Source organism: Lissotriton helveticus, chromosome 11 (genome assembly GCF_964261635.1).
Source record: "Lissotriton helveticus chromosome 11, aLisHel1.1, whole genome shotgun sequence".
Lineage (NCBI taxonomy): Eukaryota > Metazoa > Chordata > Amphibia > Caudata > Salamandridae > Lissotriton > Lissotriton helveticus.
The window spans coordinates 550,682,836-550,701,577 of NC_136072.1; the positions used below are offsets into that span (position 1 = coordinate 550,682,836).

The 18,742-nt window shown below is 39.9% G+C and overlaps 1 protein-coding gene across 1 annotated transcript in view; it reads right to left on the bottom strand.

Annotated features, from left to right (window-relative positions):
* Positions 1–14,511, bottom strand: part of LOC144791581 (metal cation symporter ZIP14-like) — a 259,836-nt gene extending 245,325 nt beyond the window's left edge. The window contains exon 1 of the mRNA XM_078666302.1: positions 14,178–14,511. Within this exon, the coding sequence (XP_078522428.1) occupies positions 14,178–14,193 (16 nt within the window). The 5' untranslated portion in view covers positions 14,194–14,511. The remainder of the gene's footprint in view (positions 1–14,177) is intronic.
* Positions 14,512–18,742: the final 4,231 nt, after the last annotated feature.

Genomic DNA, 18,742 nt, shown 5'->3' on the forward strand with positions numbered 1-18,742 from the left:
TCGAACGTGTAATGAGGCATCGACTTTTGAGTGAGTCGAATGTGAATTGAACCATGGACTCATAGCAGATTTATTCGACCAGTGAATACCTTTTGAAACTTGGGCTTCTTGTGGAACTGACGATGAAAAACTCGAGATAAGGACGACTGGACTCTGCGCAAGTTCATGTGGTGAGCCGTGAAGTACAGTGAGGAAACTGAGCAGCCTCCATCAACCTCGGCAAGTTTAATTGAATAGTGAAAGTGATAAATGAACCTTGGATTTTCTAAAAAGTAATTGTGACCGGTGATTACTAATGAAACTCTGGGCGTTTTTGTGGAGCTAGTAAAGCAAAGAAAAAAAAACGCTAGACCCGAAGCAGATGAACACTGGATCCTGAACAAGTCCTGGAGGTGAGCCTGGGCAGCCGGGTGGTGGTGAAGTGAGCGGAGCAGGGAACCATACTAAAATAATCTCTGTTACCGCGTTTATTGATATTTAAGCTGCGCGCTAGCGTGTGAAGTGAGACCTTCTTCACATACAGCGCAACGAGACAACACTGTGTGAAAAACAAAGAATTACCAGTTGATAGTTTATAAGCGTTGACGTAAATCCTTGAGTTTGCAACTGTTCGAATGAAAAGAGGGTGATACCTGGTGAAGCCTTCTCGCTTATGAATGAAAATGGACTTTCTGTTGTGAAATAATAATGAAGACATCACTCACTGAGGTCGGAGGTGTGTGCCGATCCTCTGCGGTGTAAGAACCTGCTGGTGTCAACTTCTGGTGCCGAGATTGAGTGTCTCGAGTTGTGGATGCCTAGGTGGACCACAGTCATCGACGAAGTTTTTCTCTGTCGGCCGAACCTTCGTTTCATGCGCATATTCTCTGAGGCAAATCCAGTCAGCTGTTTTCGCGCTTCTTCTTCAAGCCAATCTGCGCATGCTCAACTGCGTGTGACGTCACTGGAACGCAGCGCTGGAGGCCATTTTGAGTAATAAGTAAACAAAGGCGTCCCACTCACGTCTCCCACGAGTCAGTGTTCAAGCCTGCCAACGTTGTGATTGCGAACTGTGCACTAATTAAAAACAAAAGCTACTAATACTACAAGCATAACGTGAAAGTACTAGACGTGTAACACCAACTGAAATATCACACGCTTCCGCTGCAATTACACAGATCGTGTTGCTCCTGTTCCTGTGGTTTAATCCCTTCCCCTCAGGTAAACGCGAAAGATAATCCACTCCGCCTGGTGACATTTCATGAACTGCTGCAATTCCCTCCTCACACATTGCAAAATTCTGTTTCATAATAATTACATAGACTTCATGTACACAATAATTCCGAGCAATAACGAAATCAAGTGGTACGGCAAATGAATGAATAGTACCCCTGGTGGAATTTACTTCAAGAATTTACTATGGAGAGAATTCTGTATCCTTCAATAAGTTAATACCAAGAACTGCTTGCTGTGTGTGAATTCAAAGAGATTAGGGATAAGGGATGCGACATTGTCCTTCAATAAGTTAGCGCCTAGATCTGCTTGTGTGTGTGAATTCAAAATTCAAAATTTGATAAGAGAAACTACATCATCTATTTCATTGCGCATCCTAAAACAAACAGAGCAGTAAAATATACGTGCGTCCTAGTTTTATCCTGCACAGGATTATAGTTTCTCTGACCCCATTGGAAATCCTTGTTTAGGAATATTGGATATTCTAACTGAAGAAACGGATATACTGGGACACATAAAGGCGAAATTATTGGAATAAATATAAATGGATGTAAAAGATATGTACATCATAGTAGGAGGAATAAAAATTAAAATCATCGCAGATTCAGGGTCACAATACACGGTTATCAGCGCGAGCATGTGGAGTAAGAAATTTGCAAAAATACATGGGTTCGATTTGAAGGTGGCCAATGTATCCCTGAAATTGTTCACAGGAGAAGACATTATATTGATAGGGTACAAAGTGATGGATTTATGTTACAATGTATATAGCACTAGGAGTGCTATATACATTTCTAATAACCAATTCTCCATGCTCGGGTGGAATGATCAGAGGAAATTGAGAATATCTCTTGATCAAAATTGGAATGAACACCAAGATAATCTGGCGCTTTGCAAAAGCATACAATTGACAAAGTGCGAAATGGAGAATGAAAGAACGCCACCATCTATTAGCCTAGTTGACAAGGAGGAAACTGCTAGGAGGAAGAAAAAAGAAGCAGCTGAGGACAAGGTCAATAAGAAGCAAGAGGCTTACTGTGTATTTAAGGATAAGTTGAGTTCAAGCAAGTGGTATGAAAGAATAGACAGCGAAGAGAATTTTGGGAAAAATGGTAATGGCGAGAAATTACAATCCACAAATGGACGATCAGAAAGATCAGAACGATCAGAAAGAAAACATAAGAGTAACCCTTTCAATTTCCAGGCAGTGCGGCAAAGTGCTGCATTCGCAGGACTCATGTCAAACACAGGAGATGTGTATGGGGATTGTATGAGTTTCGAATACTTGAAGACTAGACACAAAGCAAAGTATTCTAAATGGTTGAATTGTGGTATGCTGTTGGATAAGAGCAGGGAAGCTCAAGATCTCTTTCCATATCCTCCAAATAAAGTTGCATCAGGGTGCAAGAAACATGAGTCATCCAGTCCAGTAGACCCAACGGAGTTTTTCCATGGAAGTCAGTTGAGGGAACTGGAGGATGGACTGTTCACAGTTGAGGCTAGTACCAATGTAGCAGAATGGCCTGAGGTGAAAAGTGATAGTGGCTTTGATAACGTCCAAAACCAAGGAAATGAAGCAGGAAGTTGGTCAAATACAAATACAGATGATGACATCGAAAAGGTGGCTGGTCGCAGTAAAGGACATAGACGCAATGTAGTGGATACTGAAGTAGCCCACATTTCAATGCTATTCTTACCACGTGACGACCCCCAGGGTGCTCAAGGGGTGCCTGATGTCGTTACAGGAGAAGATGTGTTCCGGAAATCCAAGGTCTCAGCAACATCCACTAATGAATGTCGTTCATCCAAGTGGGAGGTTGGACCGGTCACTGCTTTGACCCTTGCTGAATGTATGAACCTCTTATTCTACAATGTCACCAGAGAGTCCAGTGCTGATGATAACTAGTAGTTATTTAGGTTCTCCAGAATGTGACTCTTGAATAAGGATACTCTCTTATATGTACATGGAATCCCACTCTGACACAGTGAGTGTTCCTCATGCCCCTGTTGCCAAGAGAACATCAGGGAGAACCACCCACAATTCCAAATGTTATTAAGACTGTGTTGGTGACTAATGTTAACTAGTTCACTTACCGCCTAAGTTCCCCTTGCCACACGTTGGGCCTACCTGTCAAAACCCTCAAGAGAGGAAGATGTGTTGTAACCGTTAACTAGTTCACTTACCGCCTAAGTTCCCCTTGCCACACGTTGGGCCTACCTGCCAAAACCCTCAAGAGAGGAAGATGTGTTGTAACCTAGTTCTGTTTCCCCCCTGCAACCTTTGGCAAGTGGTGCCTACCAGCTCTCCTGCGCGAGAGCATCCATTGTCCCCTGCCCTCCTGATTGGTTCCCCCTCATCCCGCACTGTCTTGGTTCCGTCCCCCTGCCCTCAACTGTCATAATGATTCTAACTAACTGACCGACGCACCGCCTTAAGGTGTGGGGCTGATTTAATAAACTTCTACTTCGTTATCTTACCTTGACTCTGTCTTCAATTCAACAATACCCTATAACTGTGAAGCAAGACAATAACAATGGTGCTAGTGATGGAGAGCGGTAATTTCTTGTGGTAGTTTCTCAATGCAAAACCCTCATGCTACCTCTATTTTACCGCTCAAAAGGTGTTGGGCCCTTCACACCATGTATTACCATCAGGAGAAATTTAAATAAAGATGAACAGTCAAAATGCAATTATTACAGTAAGCCAATAAAGAGAGTTGTTGATTATTTTAAAGGGTTTTATTTTCTAGTCAAAAAGTTAATTTTTCTCTGACCCTTTATTCATTAGTAAAATATCAATTAGGTTACAGAATTTTGGAAAACAGGAAAAATATCAATAATACAGAACACATTACAGTCTGCATATAAGCATTACATGTAGTTATGAAAATGTGGCGCAAAATTTCAGTCACAATTCTTAAAGAGTTTCTAAGAAAAATAGTCTTGCAAAGCTAATCAATAATTAAATAGTTGGCAAAAAATCTCCCATTAAGAGAAATAAATGCATAAGACAAATAAATCTTTTAGACCTAATTAATTAGTCAAAACATGAACTTAAAGTTTAGCATCTATCCTGATCCACTGCACTCTCTGTCTGTCTGTGTCTAAAGAGGAAAGCAGCCCCTCCTTCACCAGACCTCAAAGGAATGCGGCATGAAGTGCCAAGATATGACGTGGAAGCAAGAAACCTCCCCCTGAATCTCCTCGGACGCAAACCTGCCCTTCAGCAATCTCCCGAGACGTTTCTCGTACCTAACCCATAGAAGCCAGCTGAGCTGAGAAAAAAGAAGAAGTGGAAGTGGCTCCCATCCAGAGAGGACAGTATTTATACCATAATTATTGGCAGAGTACACAAAGATGTAACATTTTTCAGGAGAACCTTACGTGATTGGTCAGTCATAAAGGCATGAGGTCACACTTCCCTGACTCATTCTAAAAACCTGACTTCACTAGTCCTAACAAAAGAAGCATACATGAATAAATACATTTATAAACATTTGCAACATTTACTAGGAAAAATGTTTCAATCTAATTCATCCTTCTTCCTTCTCAGCGCAGTAGATGGATACTTTTAACTAACTGGTACATTGGCAGAATGACAAGAATGTGCAGTTCACGCTGTTCTTGTCATGAGGAAAACTGCCACAGTCTGCGCATGCTCCCTTCTCATTAAATTGAAAGTCAAAGCCTTGATGGATTCACAGGCAGCCATGTTTTGTGTAGGCCCCAAAAATAAAACAAACACAAAGATAATATTAATTTCATGTAAATCAGTCCATTATGTGTCCCAAGTGCATTATTAATTCACACACATTATAAAAAGAGGTGTTATTAACTGAAAATGTTTATCAAAATATGCAACAAGTCAAAGTCTATTAAGACAGGAATAATACATTTAGTTTACATGGATGTGCTGGGAAGAGAGAAACACATTCTATTAAAAATCTTCAAAGGTAAAAAGGCCACTTTTTCTCTACATTGCAAAAAAAACACATGTTAATTTAATTCAGCAAAAGCATTTTCAGTCTGAAGTGAATAGGCCTCACTTTTCATGTTTTTCATGTGCCATGTTTTTAACCTGCACCAAAATGTGCGTGGCAATTTAAATGCAGCCTGTCTGAAGCACAAAAAATAAAACAATGCATGACTGCAGATGCAATCTGCTCCATCAATCCACCCTCTTGATAATTCAAATCATAATAAAATGATTTATAATTCATCACACATATTTCATTTCATAAGTGACAATTTTTTTTATTTTTTTTTTTTTAAATTGCAAAAGCTGAGCATATAGGAATGTTACTTCTATTCCTAAGGCAAACACAAGTTTGGTCTGTAATCAGATCATATATAGCCAAGCTCAAATGTTTTAGTGCAGAGATCTGTAAGTAGCTTCTTGGAACAGTTAGTCTTCTTTAAAATAAGTAACTAAAATAATAAAAAAGGAATTCAACAGGACAGTTTCAGCATTTCTTTACTCATTGTCATCAGCTTGTCATCAGTATGGCTCATACTTTCCATGCAAATTGGACTACTTAGGTGCTGAGAAACTCTGACAGAGCACCATCAATCCTTTGCACTTTTTCAACCAAGGCCTTTCACTCTTATTTTCACTTTGATCAGATTCAGATGTTTCACCACAACATCTCTCAGATCAAAACCGTTGCACCATCCATTATGCAGATCTTGTGTAGCAGCTGCAATCTGGTGAGAAACTGCACACTGTACATCAACCAGACCTACACAGCAATGGCTAGTGTTCTCCTCAGTGTTTTCCACAAGTGCATTTGCATATGCATTTTCAAGCCACTTTGGTCATGCTGAAAAACAGTCTTTTGCAAAAGGTAACTCTGTGCTGCCATTGTTTTGCTTTATTATGCGTGACACTTCAGGCAGATAGCTACAATCCATTTCTTGTCCAATCTGTTGTTCTGCACTCATTATCTTTGAGACCACATTATGATCTGATTTCAGAGAAACTGGCAATTTATACCTGGGCATCAGTCTTTGCAATAACACATTTGTCACTTTGCAGTTGTCATTTTTCTCAAAAACAGTTCTGATACAACCCTGTTGTGCTGCTTCAAAAACATTTTCTTGAGCCTCTTTAAACTTAACTGTGAAGATTCCATAGAATGTATATGCTAACAGAACACAATTTTGTGCAACTGTATTAGCAATTCTCTCTCCCATGACAACAGTGACTCCCAATTGAGCAGATATACTGCATGTTATGGTAAGGGCAATCAATTTCGAATTTTGGGCTGGGGTAATTACTAAAAGCCATGAAGCTTTGACAACATCATGTATAAGGAGCACAGCATGTGCTGCTTTTAATGTGTCACCTTTCAAACTTGGGCCATCTACAAAAAGGACACTGTTGGGCTGACTCAGATGTTCATCCTTCAAGTCTGAATTTGGCTTTATGCATATTTTCATGATATTTAGACACTCATTTTCAGTTTCATCACAATCCAATCCATTTGCTGACATTTCTGTGAAGTTAGGGTCAAAGGCCATTGGGCAATACATCACAGACCTTTGAAAACATTCATCTTTTTGAATAAGCAATGAGAGAGCGCAGCCCTCCCTCTCACTGCAAATTAGTGTATTTTCTTTCAAATAAACTTTCATTCCTAGTGCTGGGGCGCGCCATTTTTTCTCTTTCAACTCTAGGAATGCTTTTGTGCAGTTGTTGTCCAATGGAAGCGGATCAGACACACCTGAGTGTGTCAGCCTCAGTAAAGGCTTAGCCACTAGGGAAAGGTTTAGTAACCACTCTCTACAGCAGCTAACCATTCCCAAAAATGTCCTGACTTCTTTCTGAATTTGAGGTGGATTCATCTTGGAAATTATTTCCACCTTCTCTGGTGACACCTTTCTACCTCCCTTTCCAATTTTGTGTCCCAGATATTCATCTTCTTTTTGACAGTACTCCTGACTATTCTCATGCAATGGCACTGTGACATGAACTTGGCAAAAATCAATAAAAGTAAGCCATTCTTCACCACATGGAATGTGAAAAAATATATTGGCTGGATTCGGTACCACAGGACAACATGGAAAAAATATGCTTTTAATCTCCTGCACTATTCTGTTCTTTTCATTTATTTTCTGTGAACCTATGATCAGAAAGTTACACAAACTTCCAATCAGTTCCATCAAAAATCCTTTTATTGGTAAAATTCCTGCAACTGATTGTGTTCCTGAATACATGTCATCTGGTTCAAATTTTAATAAGACATGTTCAGCACATTTTATTAGCCTGGCATCCTTCTCTGTGAACTCTCTTATTTCTGTGTTTAATATTTTTTCCAAAGCAGAAGGTAATTTTTCAACTGTCTTTTCTGAAAACAATGCTACAACTGTCTCCTGATGGGCCATTTTAAAATGTACATCCTCATCAGGAATCTGAAAAATAGCATTATCTGGTGTACAGTAATCTGTGCTGCTTAATTTGCAAAATAATTGTTTTCCTGCTAGGCCTGAGTCACAGACAACAGTTTTGCAATCTTCCTCAAATGGGCCTAATTTTGGTGCACAATTTTCTAATACTTGGTTTGTAATTTCTTTCTTTAAAACTCCTGCAACTAAATCTGGACTTTCCACTGCCCTCACAATGGAATTGGTAAATTCAGAATTGTGAGTGTTAAAACTCTCATTTGCAAAAAGAGCAACCTGTTGGACTGGGTTCTGTTTTTGTCTCTGGAAACAATTCACATTTACTCTGGGCAGCTCATTTAAATTAATTTTAGCATTTTCCATATTTTGTGGGACCATCTGTGCTTGAAAAATTTCTGCCATTGGTACCTGTTTCTGAACTGACATTTGCATTTGCTTAACTGGCATATTTTGCACCTGCATTTCTCCATGTTTTTGTGCATCATGTTTAAATTTAGTTTTCTTCTTCCAATGCTCAAATCTGTTATAAAGATGGCAAAAGGACACATTTTCCAGCAGTACAACATCCATACCTGAATTTGCACAAACCAAAACACCTTTACTTCCATCCTGTGTTCTTTTAATCTGTACCCAATCAACATCCTTTGCTAGCACTCTGCCCTTTAGGAAATAAATCACTGCTATATTTTCCTCCATAACAACAGAAAATGATGGTGCATTCATGCAAACCCTTTTCATTGTCTCTTCACTTGGCCTTTCCACAACTTTAGATTCAAACCACAATTCCGTTTGCATGGCAATGTAAAAGAACATTTCCAAATGAATGCACAACTCTTTTAAAAATTCATCAAATCCATCAACTTGTGGGTACCACAGCATAAATTTGTCTCTCAATTGTGGGATTGTGTTCAGAAATGCTGCAAGTTCACTTTTATTCTGTGGCATATGCACATACATTTCTCCCACCTTTTCTCTCAATGAGTAAGCAAAAGCCTCTCCCTCATTCTGTTTATTATTTTTCTCAACTAAATCTGGTGGCTTCTTTTCCTTATCCAGTTTCCTTGCTAGGTCTGGTCGTTTCTTTTTCTTCTCATGTTTTCGTGCCCATTTGTCTCCTAATTTCTCAAACCCATTGCATTTGAAAATATATTTTATTTCTGCAAGGTGCAATTGCATTTCTGAAGAATACATTTTCTCATTTGCTTCATCATCCATGTGTACCCTGAAACTTTTCTGAAATGGAAAACTTCCTGAAATATCATTTTCATATTTTTGAGCCAAATCTGTCCGTCCATTATGAGTAATTAATGAACATGTAGCTGTTTCCTTACTCAGGGAAATTAATTCTTTTTCTTGACACTGGTTCACATTTTCATTATTTAAACAGCAGGGACAGTTAATTTCTTCATGTTCACATGTTGAATTTAAAACACTAAGCTGTTTCTCTTTTTCAGGGCCTGTGTTAATATGTTCCCCCATGTTTTCTATATTTTTAATCACTGCTGCTTCCTCAGAGCAGGTTTGAAAAATCCCATTTTCAAATATATTTATTTTATCCTGGGCTGCAGATGTTGTAAATACCATTTTTCTCTCACCTTTCAGTGCTTGGTGTACTTTCTGTTCAATAATCTGTGTATTCTGAGTTTCTGAAATAAACTCTGGCAAAATCACTCCTTCTGCAGCCCTTTGCACCTTTTCAGTAGGGCCCATATTAATTGGGACAGTCATAATTTTTCTAGGCATTATCTGTGCATCTGCAGTTTGCAATTCTTTGACTGAATCAGGCACATTTGAAGCAGTAACACCTGGAGGTATCACTGTCAGTACTGAATCAACAGGTAATGGGTCAATATAAAATGTCTGCACAGTTTTCTCAGTCTGTATTTCTCTCTGTTCAACAGAAGCAGTAGCCCCTGTAGTATTTACTGGTGCACTATTTTCAGTATTTTTCATGGGAACCACATAAAGTGGTGGACACTCAGTTAACAATGCATCCATTATTTCATCCCCTGAATTATTATTTATTTGAAGCTCTTTTTCAGCATTAATTCCCTTCTCCTGTATATGGTGCTTTACCTTTCCATCCTCACTTGCTTTCTCTCTTGCTGCTTTTTCCCACAGGCTTAAGGCCTCAAATTGTGCAGCTTTAGATGGTGTCTTTATTTCACATAACACTTCCCTTAATTTGTCAATAATTTGCAATTCAAAAGTACCATCTTTTGGAAACCTCAAAGCACCCTCTTTTTCAGTAATCTTGCACCATTGTTGAACCCACATACATGTGTTTTGTCCCAAACTGGTAGACATAAAATGCACAGGTGTTCCTTCAGGAGCAGCACCAATAAAAAACGAATTTTTCACTTTACCTCCTAACAGCTTCTTTAAACCTTCAAACAGTTTCATTTTTGCAATAGTTCAATGCAATTTCTTTTCTCCAAAGCTGTCAGTCTCAATTTTAGTCAGTTTTACTCCTACCACTGACCCTCCACAAAATCTTACTGCAATATTTTCTTAATCAATAACTCTGTTAGTAACAACATAAATACATTCGCTACTCTGTCTGTTGTGCTAAATAAAGGATAGATTTATATTCACTGCGAGTAACACATTCCGCTTACCCTTCACAAAGTAAGACTTTCCGTTTACTCTTCAAACACTACAGGTAAATCCCTTCCGCTTTCCTTTCACTCAAGCTCAGAAGAACCTGCTACTCCTTTGGACTTATCCTTCAGGATATATCTTAGGCCAAAGTTTCACCAGCGAACCCTTTTGCTGTCAATCAAGCTCAGAAGAACCTGCTACTCCTTTGGACTTATCCTTCAGGATATATCTTAGGCCAAAGTTTCACCAGCGAACCCTTTTGCTATCAATCAAGCTCAGAAGAACCTGCTACTCCTTTGGTGTGACCCTTTCTAGGTGATATCAGACCAAAGTTTCACCAGCGAACTCTTTGCTATTAATCACTCACACAGAAAATAGTCCCTAATTTAACACTGCCAGCCCTACCTAGCTTCTCAGTGCTATTCCAACAGACGAGTAACCTCAGTGCAGTGTGGCTTCCATTTACCACCCGCTATTCCTTCCCGGGATTCCACAGGTGTGCATACCTGCGTGTTCCAGACAACAAAGAACAAGACACTAACTAAACATGAAGAGTTAAAACATGTAATCAATAACCAAAAAAGTATGTCCTATGAAATTACCAATATAATCAATAACACCATCAATTCAAAATGAGCTAAATTTCACCAATAGCAAAAAAACTTGATATTTTCAACACTTCAAAAAACATGCTAGCATATTAACACCATTTCACAACCCTATTGATACTCACACCACTTCTTGCATCACCTGCCAGTACTGCTTTGCCAGTCTTCAGGTTCTGAGCATTGGAGTCAGGAATCAGGACTTGGACATTTATCTAACTTGGGCAATTATTTTATTTCCCTCTTAAGGTCAATGATCCATTAGTTGAGTAGTTGATGGTGAAATCAAAAATTACTAATCACCAAACTAATCAATAATGACCATCCTCTGCTTACCAAAAACTGATGGAGAGCGGTAATTTCTTGTGGTAGTTTCTCAATGCAAAACCCTCATGCTACCTCTATTTTACCGCTCAAAAGGTGTTGGGCCCTTCACACCATGTATTACCATCAGGAGAAATTTAAATAAAGATGAACAGTCAAAATGCAATTATTACAGTAAGCCAATAAAGAGAGTTGTTGATTATTTTAAAGGGTTTTATTTTCTAGTCAAAAAGTTAATTTTTCTCTGACCCTTTATTCATTAGTAAAATATCAATTAGGTTACAGAATTTTGGAAAACAGGAAAAATATCAATAATACAGAACACATTACAGTCTGCATATAAGCATTACATGTAGTTATGAAAATGTGGCGCAAAATTTCAGTCACAATTCTTAAAGAGTTTCTAAGAAAAATAGTCTTGCAAAGCTAATCAATAATTAAATAGTTGGCAAAAAATCTCCCATTAAGAGAAATAAATGCATAAGACAAATAAATCTTTTAGACCTAATTAATTAGTCAAAACATGAACTTAAAGTTTAGCATCTATCCTGATCCACTGCACTCTCTGTCTGTCTGTGTCTAAAGAGGAAAGCAGCCCCTCCTTCACCAGACCTCAAAGGAATGCGGCATGAAGTGCCAAGATATGACGTGGAAGCAAGAAACCTCCCCCTGAATCTCCTCGGACGCAAACCTGCCCTTCAGCAATCTCCCGAGACGTTTCTCGTACCTAACCCATAGAAGCCAGCTGAGCTGAGAAAAAAGAAGAAGTGGAAGTGGCTCCCATCCAGAGAGGACAGTATTTATACCATAATTATTGGCAGAGTACACAAAGATGTAACATTTTTCAGGAGAACCTTACGTGATTGGTCAGTCATAAAGGCATGAGGTCACACTTCCCTGACTCATTCTAAAAACCTGACTTCACTAGTCCTAACAAAAGAAGCATACATGAATAAATACATTTATAAACATTTGCAACATTTACTAGGAAAAATGTTTCAATCTAATTCATCCTTCTTCCTTCTCAGCGCAGTAGATGGATACTTTTAACTAACTGGTACATTGGCAGAATGACAAGAATGTGCAGTTCACGCTGTTCTTGTCATGAGGAAAACTGCCACAGTCTGCGCATGCTCCCTTCTCATTAAATTGAAAGTCAAAGCCTTGATGGATTCACAGGCAGCCATGTTTTGTGTAGGCCCCAAAAATAAAACAAACACAAAGATAATATTAATTTCATGTAAATCAGTCCATTATGTGTCCCAAGTGCATTATTAATTCACACACATTATAAAAAGAGGTGTTATTAACTGAAAATGTTTATCAAAATATGCAACAAGTCAAAGTCTATTAAGACAGGAATAATACATTTAGTTTACATGGATGTGCTGGGAAGAGAGAAACACATTCTATTAAAAATCTTCAAAGGTAAAAAGGCCACTTTTTCTCTACATTGCAAAAAAACACATGTTAATTTAATTCAGCAAAAGCATTTTCAGTCTGAAGTGAATAGGCCTCACTTTTCATGTTTTTCATGTGCCATGTTTTTAACCTGCACCAAAATGTGCGTGGCAATTTAAATGCAGCCTGTCTGAAGCACAAAAAATAAAACAATGCATGACTGCAGATGAAATCTGCTCCATCACTAGCATAAAGTACACTAAACTGTTATAAGATAACATAACAGGACAATGCTGTTCTAAAAGTAGCATGTGTTCCGACAATCTCTTTGACTCGTTCTGGGCTTTTTCTGGTTACCTGTTATACTACCAAGAACCACAAGATGGCACTCCTGACCAAGACTCAACATTTAAAACTCGTCCTTAAATGTACATTTATGTACGGAACAAGAAACGAGACTCAGTATACTAGTTGCATATGGTACAATAGTACTCACATGCCGCTTCTCTTCAAGACAAGTCTTACAGCAAGCTTGACACCGAGGCTGTTCCATCTTAGTACAGCGCTTAGAATTCCATTGCGCTCGTGGTGAATTGGGCAAACTTCGTAACAACATCAAAGCTGTGACTGCTACAGTACAGTTCTAAATGCCGCACTTGAGTGAAGTGATTCTTCGAAGCAACTAGATGGTTTCCTGGCGTAGCAAGGCTTTACGTTTCCACAAGACAAACAACGTAGATGGCAAAGTGCTAAAATGAACCCCGGCAGTCCAACACGAGATGGGGGCACGTCTGCTCCGTCATTGCAGAGTGTCTCACGGTGCGTACATGCACCTCCGGATCCTTTCTAACAATTAGCAGCGCCTGATCCGAAGCAGCCCTGCACGTCAGAATGAAGATGAAGCAGGGCATTTCGCAGGAGAGACCCCACGCGACCCATCAGCAGGTAGAAGGTAGGCACGCGAGTTACATGGCTCGTGCCTGTTTTAAAAAATATAGAAGGCAGTTAAACTGTCATCTGTTCGAGGAGGCTTCATTAACAACGTTTTGCACTCGATTGAACTACAAATTAAGCCTGGCAAACAACACACCGTGTAAGTAAATCTCCAAGCTGACCTCAAAAGGGCTCACGTGCAGAGTGTGCAGAGTGTACAGAGTGTAAAACTGTTCTTGATAACGCCAGAACAATATACAAGTGTTCAAATATGCCCCACAGAGGAACACAGAGATGTATGGAAAGACCTCTCTTCTTATGCGTAAAATAACACTTCTCTTCTTGAGCGAAACACAACATCTCTCTTCTTATGCCCATGTGTAGAATCTGACAGACAACTTCCAGGGCACAGATAACATAGGGCCACCTCTGACACTGCGCTTGCTGATATTATAGGTTCAAGAGATATTGCTCAGAAGTCACAAGCAATTAGAGCTTGGCATGCGCAACTAAGACATCTAGCTAGGCATAACCACACCGCTTGTGTGGTACATGTAAAATCATTCACAGAGTTCAGTCTTTAACTCTCATTTGAGCAGCCACAATTCCTTCACGCTGTAGATAAATCAATACAGTAGATAATAAAGGAAGTGGTAGGGTGAATCTTAACTCATTCATACCCTAACATACAGACCATACCTGTGGTCAAGTTCATGGAGCAAGATCAGGCAGGACTCAGGTTTGGGCCGTTCGCTGACAGGACACTGGTGGGGCTGACTTGCCTTTTACTCCATACTTCTTCATGTATTTTTCTTTTTTTTTTTCTTTGTAGTTGCGCTGGTTACATTGTTTTCTTAGTAGTCTCTGGGTTAATGTTCAGTCCATAAGTACGCTTGGGTCCAGGTCCGCTCGTCGCCAAAAATATGTTGTACTTTGTATATGGAGACACTGGTAGCCAGGTTGTAATTTCTTGAAGTCTTCTTTATTAATCCATGTCTTGTAACATCAAACAGGGATCATCCAAGTACAGCTCTAATAACTCCTATGCCAGCCCCAACAGGAGCAGCCTGCCTAGCTGCTCAGCCCATCTCCAACTGTCATACACTCATCCACACAGTCACCCAGGCATTCCATTCATCACAGGCACACCAACATTCCGTCACTATCTCTCGCTCTGGCTGAGCAGCTAGGAAGACCTAGGCTCATTCACATAAGAATGTAAATCTTAGGATACAACAGTCACCTACATGGAAAACCTCCCGAACAAGTCAAAAGGTTCAAGAAAGAGAGCCTCACCTCCTGTTTCCCAATAAATGATCCTTACGGATCTGCTCGCCTTCTAGGAATCAACTTCAATACGCGAGACCAGTAGAGGTAACCAGAAAGGTGTTTTTTTGAACGTTTAAGTGTAAGGGGCAGTGCTAGGAGGGTCTTAGCGATAGTACTTCCCACTAAGGTCTGCAATTGGTTATCAAAATGGCACGCCCCTTAAAAGACTGCCCTCCCGCCCCCAATGAACCTTCCTCTAATGACGGGGAAGTAAACACCTCCCCGCTGCCCCGGAAGCAGTGGCCCAGCCGTACTGGAGCCGGTGGTGCTCAGGCTTCCACGTTGATATCTGTACAGCTCTTCTGACGTAGGTTGTGGAGGCGTGAGGCCGGGTTGCCTTATATGTGGGCACCTGCAGCACGCTGTGTAATTACAATCTCCGTTTCCCCTTAATGCCACTGCTCAAAAACCAGCAAATGTGAAAAGAAGGTGTAGGTAGGTATAAGTTATCCAAATAATGGACATGGTCTGTGTATATATAATACCCTCCCTATTAGCAAAAGCATAGCTCTCGTGTTCCTCAGATACACACGTGAAAAACTATATCCTGTTAGAATTTTGCGTTTCTGAAAGTAAAGGGCTAAATATACGAAAAGGCTCCTCTGTCTGGATTTTCAAAATTACGAAGAAAGAGGCTTCGTAAAAACAATATTGAGCATAATGTAAATGGGGTACGGGCAAAAAACGACAACTGAGCCAAACCAGCTAACGCTTTGCAAATTGTTCAGAAGGGTACGCAACTACTTCAGTTTATTACTACATTTAAACAAGCATCGGCATAGCCAATAAGTCTGACTTTAGTAGGCTTGTACGAACGTGATTTAATTTTTTCTTTATTTACAAGAATATGCCACACAAAAATAAAACGTACGTGTGGCTGCCTCGTGCCTACATTAAAACATTTTAATTTAAAACATTCACTGATGCGTCGATTTTACACGTTTTATTATGATTGTCACTTATGGAGGCCAGGGCCCAATGCGCGAGACCCCTCTAATTTACTTAAGTGACCCCTTGCAAGGAAATTATTCAGAGACACCGCCGGAGGCCCATTGTACATGATTTTAGTGCCCCCACAGTTTTAACTTTCAGCCCACAAGTAAATCAATCACACGTCCAGCCTGATAGGTATAAGAATTGCTCGAGTTAACACTGTGGGGGTGCTAAAATCCTGTACAATGGGCCTCCCACGGTGTCTTTGAATGGGTCTCCTTGCAATTGGGACAAGGGAAAGCGTCTCTCCCTCCTAGACCTCCAGACACCATCCCTGAGAGGCGTGCTTAATTTGTAAAATATGAAGTGCAGGTGCTCAAATGTTTGCCGGAGGTCACATACCTACTTTTACCCGGCTCCACACACTCCCTCCACTGGCTCCACACACTTTCTCAATTGGCTCCACCCACATCCTCAACTGGCACTGCTAAATGTTAGATGTAATACTTGATCTGAATTTCAGCAAGGGAGCATTCAGATTTCACCTGGGATTTTTGCATGCATACACTGACAAAACCATACACACTCTCTCATCTGTTTTGAAAGCCCTAAAATATTTTCATTTACAAAATATTGTGTTTCTCACTTAGTACTCCTACCAATCCGCATTGCTCTCCCTTTTCACTGCCTTTTAATCCTCTCCCACGCGACCTGCCACCTTGTCCTTATTATGTAGTTTAACAAGATATGCCAGCGTGATTGTCAAGAAATTTGAAACTCACCCCCTCAATCTTACTGACCAAGCTACTCCCTTGCCTGGCATCTACACTAATGCTCATGCACACACTTGCAAGTCCAATGCCATTCTCAGCTACTGTCTGATAATTACAAATACATCTCTTTCACACTAATGTGCTCTTTCTGTTCCACATTGTAATACTGGGCACATTTTGTGTTACAGTTATCCACCTGTAGTTTTTAACAGTACTGGATGTGTTATTAATTACTGTTTGCACAATCAACCCACTCTTTGAGGTTCAAACCTCGGACTGGTGAATAATACGCAAACTGTGCATGTTTTTCCCCCTTTCTGAGTTGTTCAAAACCAACCACAATGTTTGTGGTAGCTTTTTTCTCATGAAAGTCTTGCCAGCAAACAACTGCATGTATTGTATTGCAATTGCATTTATATAGCACTTACTACCCCAGACGAGGCGTCAAAGCACTTTTTCGGTGAGTAACACGCTACTCCAGAAACATCAAAGGATTAGTGTTGAATTAGTATATTGAAATATGAAAGGCATTTGAGTGGTGGATAGATTAGTTTGTTATTTGGATTGAGAAGGGTAGTGGAGGGATAGAAGAGGGAAATAGGTTTGCAATTATACAGCAAAACGTTGCAGTGGCTGCTAACATAGCTTTACTGATGGGTTTTGAAGCGCCAGTAGATGCAGTGACACCTGGGCCCAGAAGTATGAAAGGCCCACTTCATTCCAATGGCTGTATTTTACTACAAAACCACGACATGAGGGCCCAATTTATTTCCTTGCATTAGGACTTTTGGCTCCCTTGCTATGCCAACTAATCAAAGAACCAATGTCACTTCAGAATTAGAGGCTGATTCGGTCTGACCTTGTAAACTAGACATAGATGTTCAAGGCAGCTGCACACTAGTCCACGTCATGAAATTTCTTTGGGACATCGATATTCTAGGCTCCAATACCTTTTTTGGGCCAATAAGGGCAAAATCACAGAGCAAAAAACAGCTATTGTAACAACTCTACTTGACGGTATTGCACTCAGATTTAGAGTTTCAGTGCAAAAATTAGGAACAATTTGCAGTATGTTTCTGCATTCATTTTCATGTTAGGAACACGCTTTTGCTGATGGTCTCTACTTGCGGAATGTATATGAACTGATGCATTCCAACCAGCATTCAAAATCTTGGAAAATTGTATGAATGAGTAGTAATACTTCTAAATGAGGGCCAAGGAACCCAATGAAAAGGCCATCAGTAGTGGAATTGCAGCTGCACCTTTGTATCACATGATTTTTGCATTGAGCTATAAGCGTCCGCTAGTATCAGCTGGTGTACAACAATAGAATGCTTGCTTTTCCACTGGTTACGGCATGGAAATAAATCTAAAAGCCCATAGGCCAAATGGACACAGAAAGAACCATGTTGTAGCTGCTCAACAGGTAATTTCAATAGTGAAATAAAGCAGGAGTGACGTCTATTCTGTCTTGACAGTGTCATTGAGAGAAGGACAAGAAACAACACACAGAAAACACAAGGTTGCCAGATGACTTAACGTCACTCAAGACAGTGCACTAGTCCTGGATTATTATATATGTTTTTTTGCATTCTCAGAATTATAGTCATAGTTCAATTCGGTTGAGTAAACTGGACTAATAAACAGGAAAACAATGTTGGAAAAGAAAATCCCGGGAGTAGAGCACTGCATCCTTGATGACGTAGAATCATCGGACAACCTTACCTGAAAGCCCATACCATCCTCTACAGGTGATAAAATAATTCTACCTAGCAGCAATCAAATGGATGCAGATACAACTGAACAGGTCTGTCATTTGATTTGTCTGTCGCAATGGCAGGTTTTGGTTTTTTTCCCAGCGAAACATACACCTTTAAGCTCTTCTCTGTCATTCTGGAAATTCCCTCTATCCTGCTAAACAGCGTGCTTTTTTAATTCATTCATTTGCAACACCTCTGCTTATGAACTAGCCTCCAAGCATGCACTGGATCTGACAATGGAAGTTCTAACATACCATTTAACAATAGCACGTAAAATTATTAACGTCACACCAATAGGCATTATTAAACAGCCCTGAAAACATTCTGTAATTTCAATATGGGTGGGCATGTGTGTGGGCAATTTGCACCTGCATATGAATACCGACCCAGGTGGAAAGAACAGTTTGCACCAGAATCACAATTAAGACATTGAGTAGAATGAGATCCTTGAAGGAATATTTCATCGTAA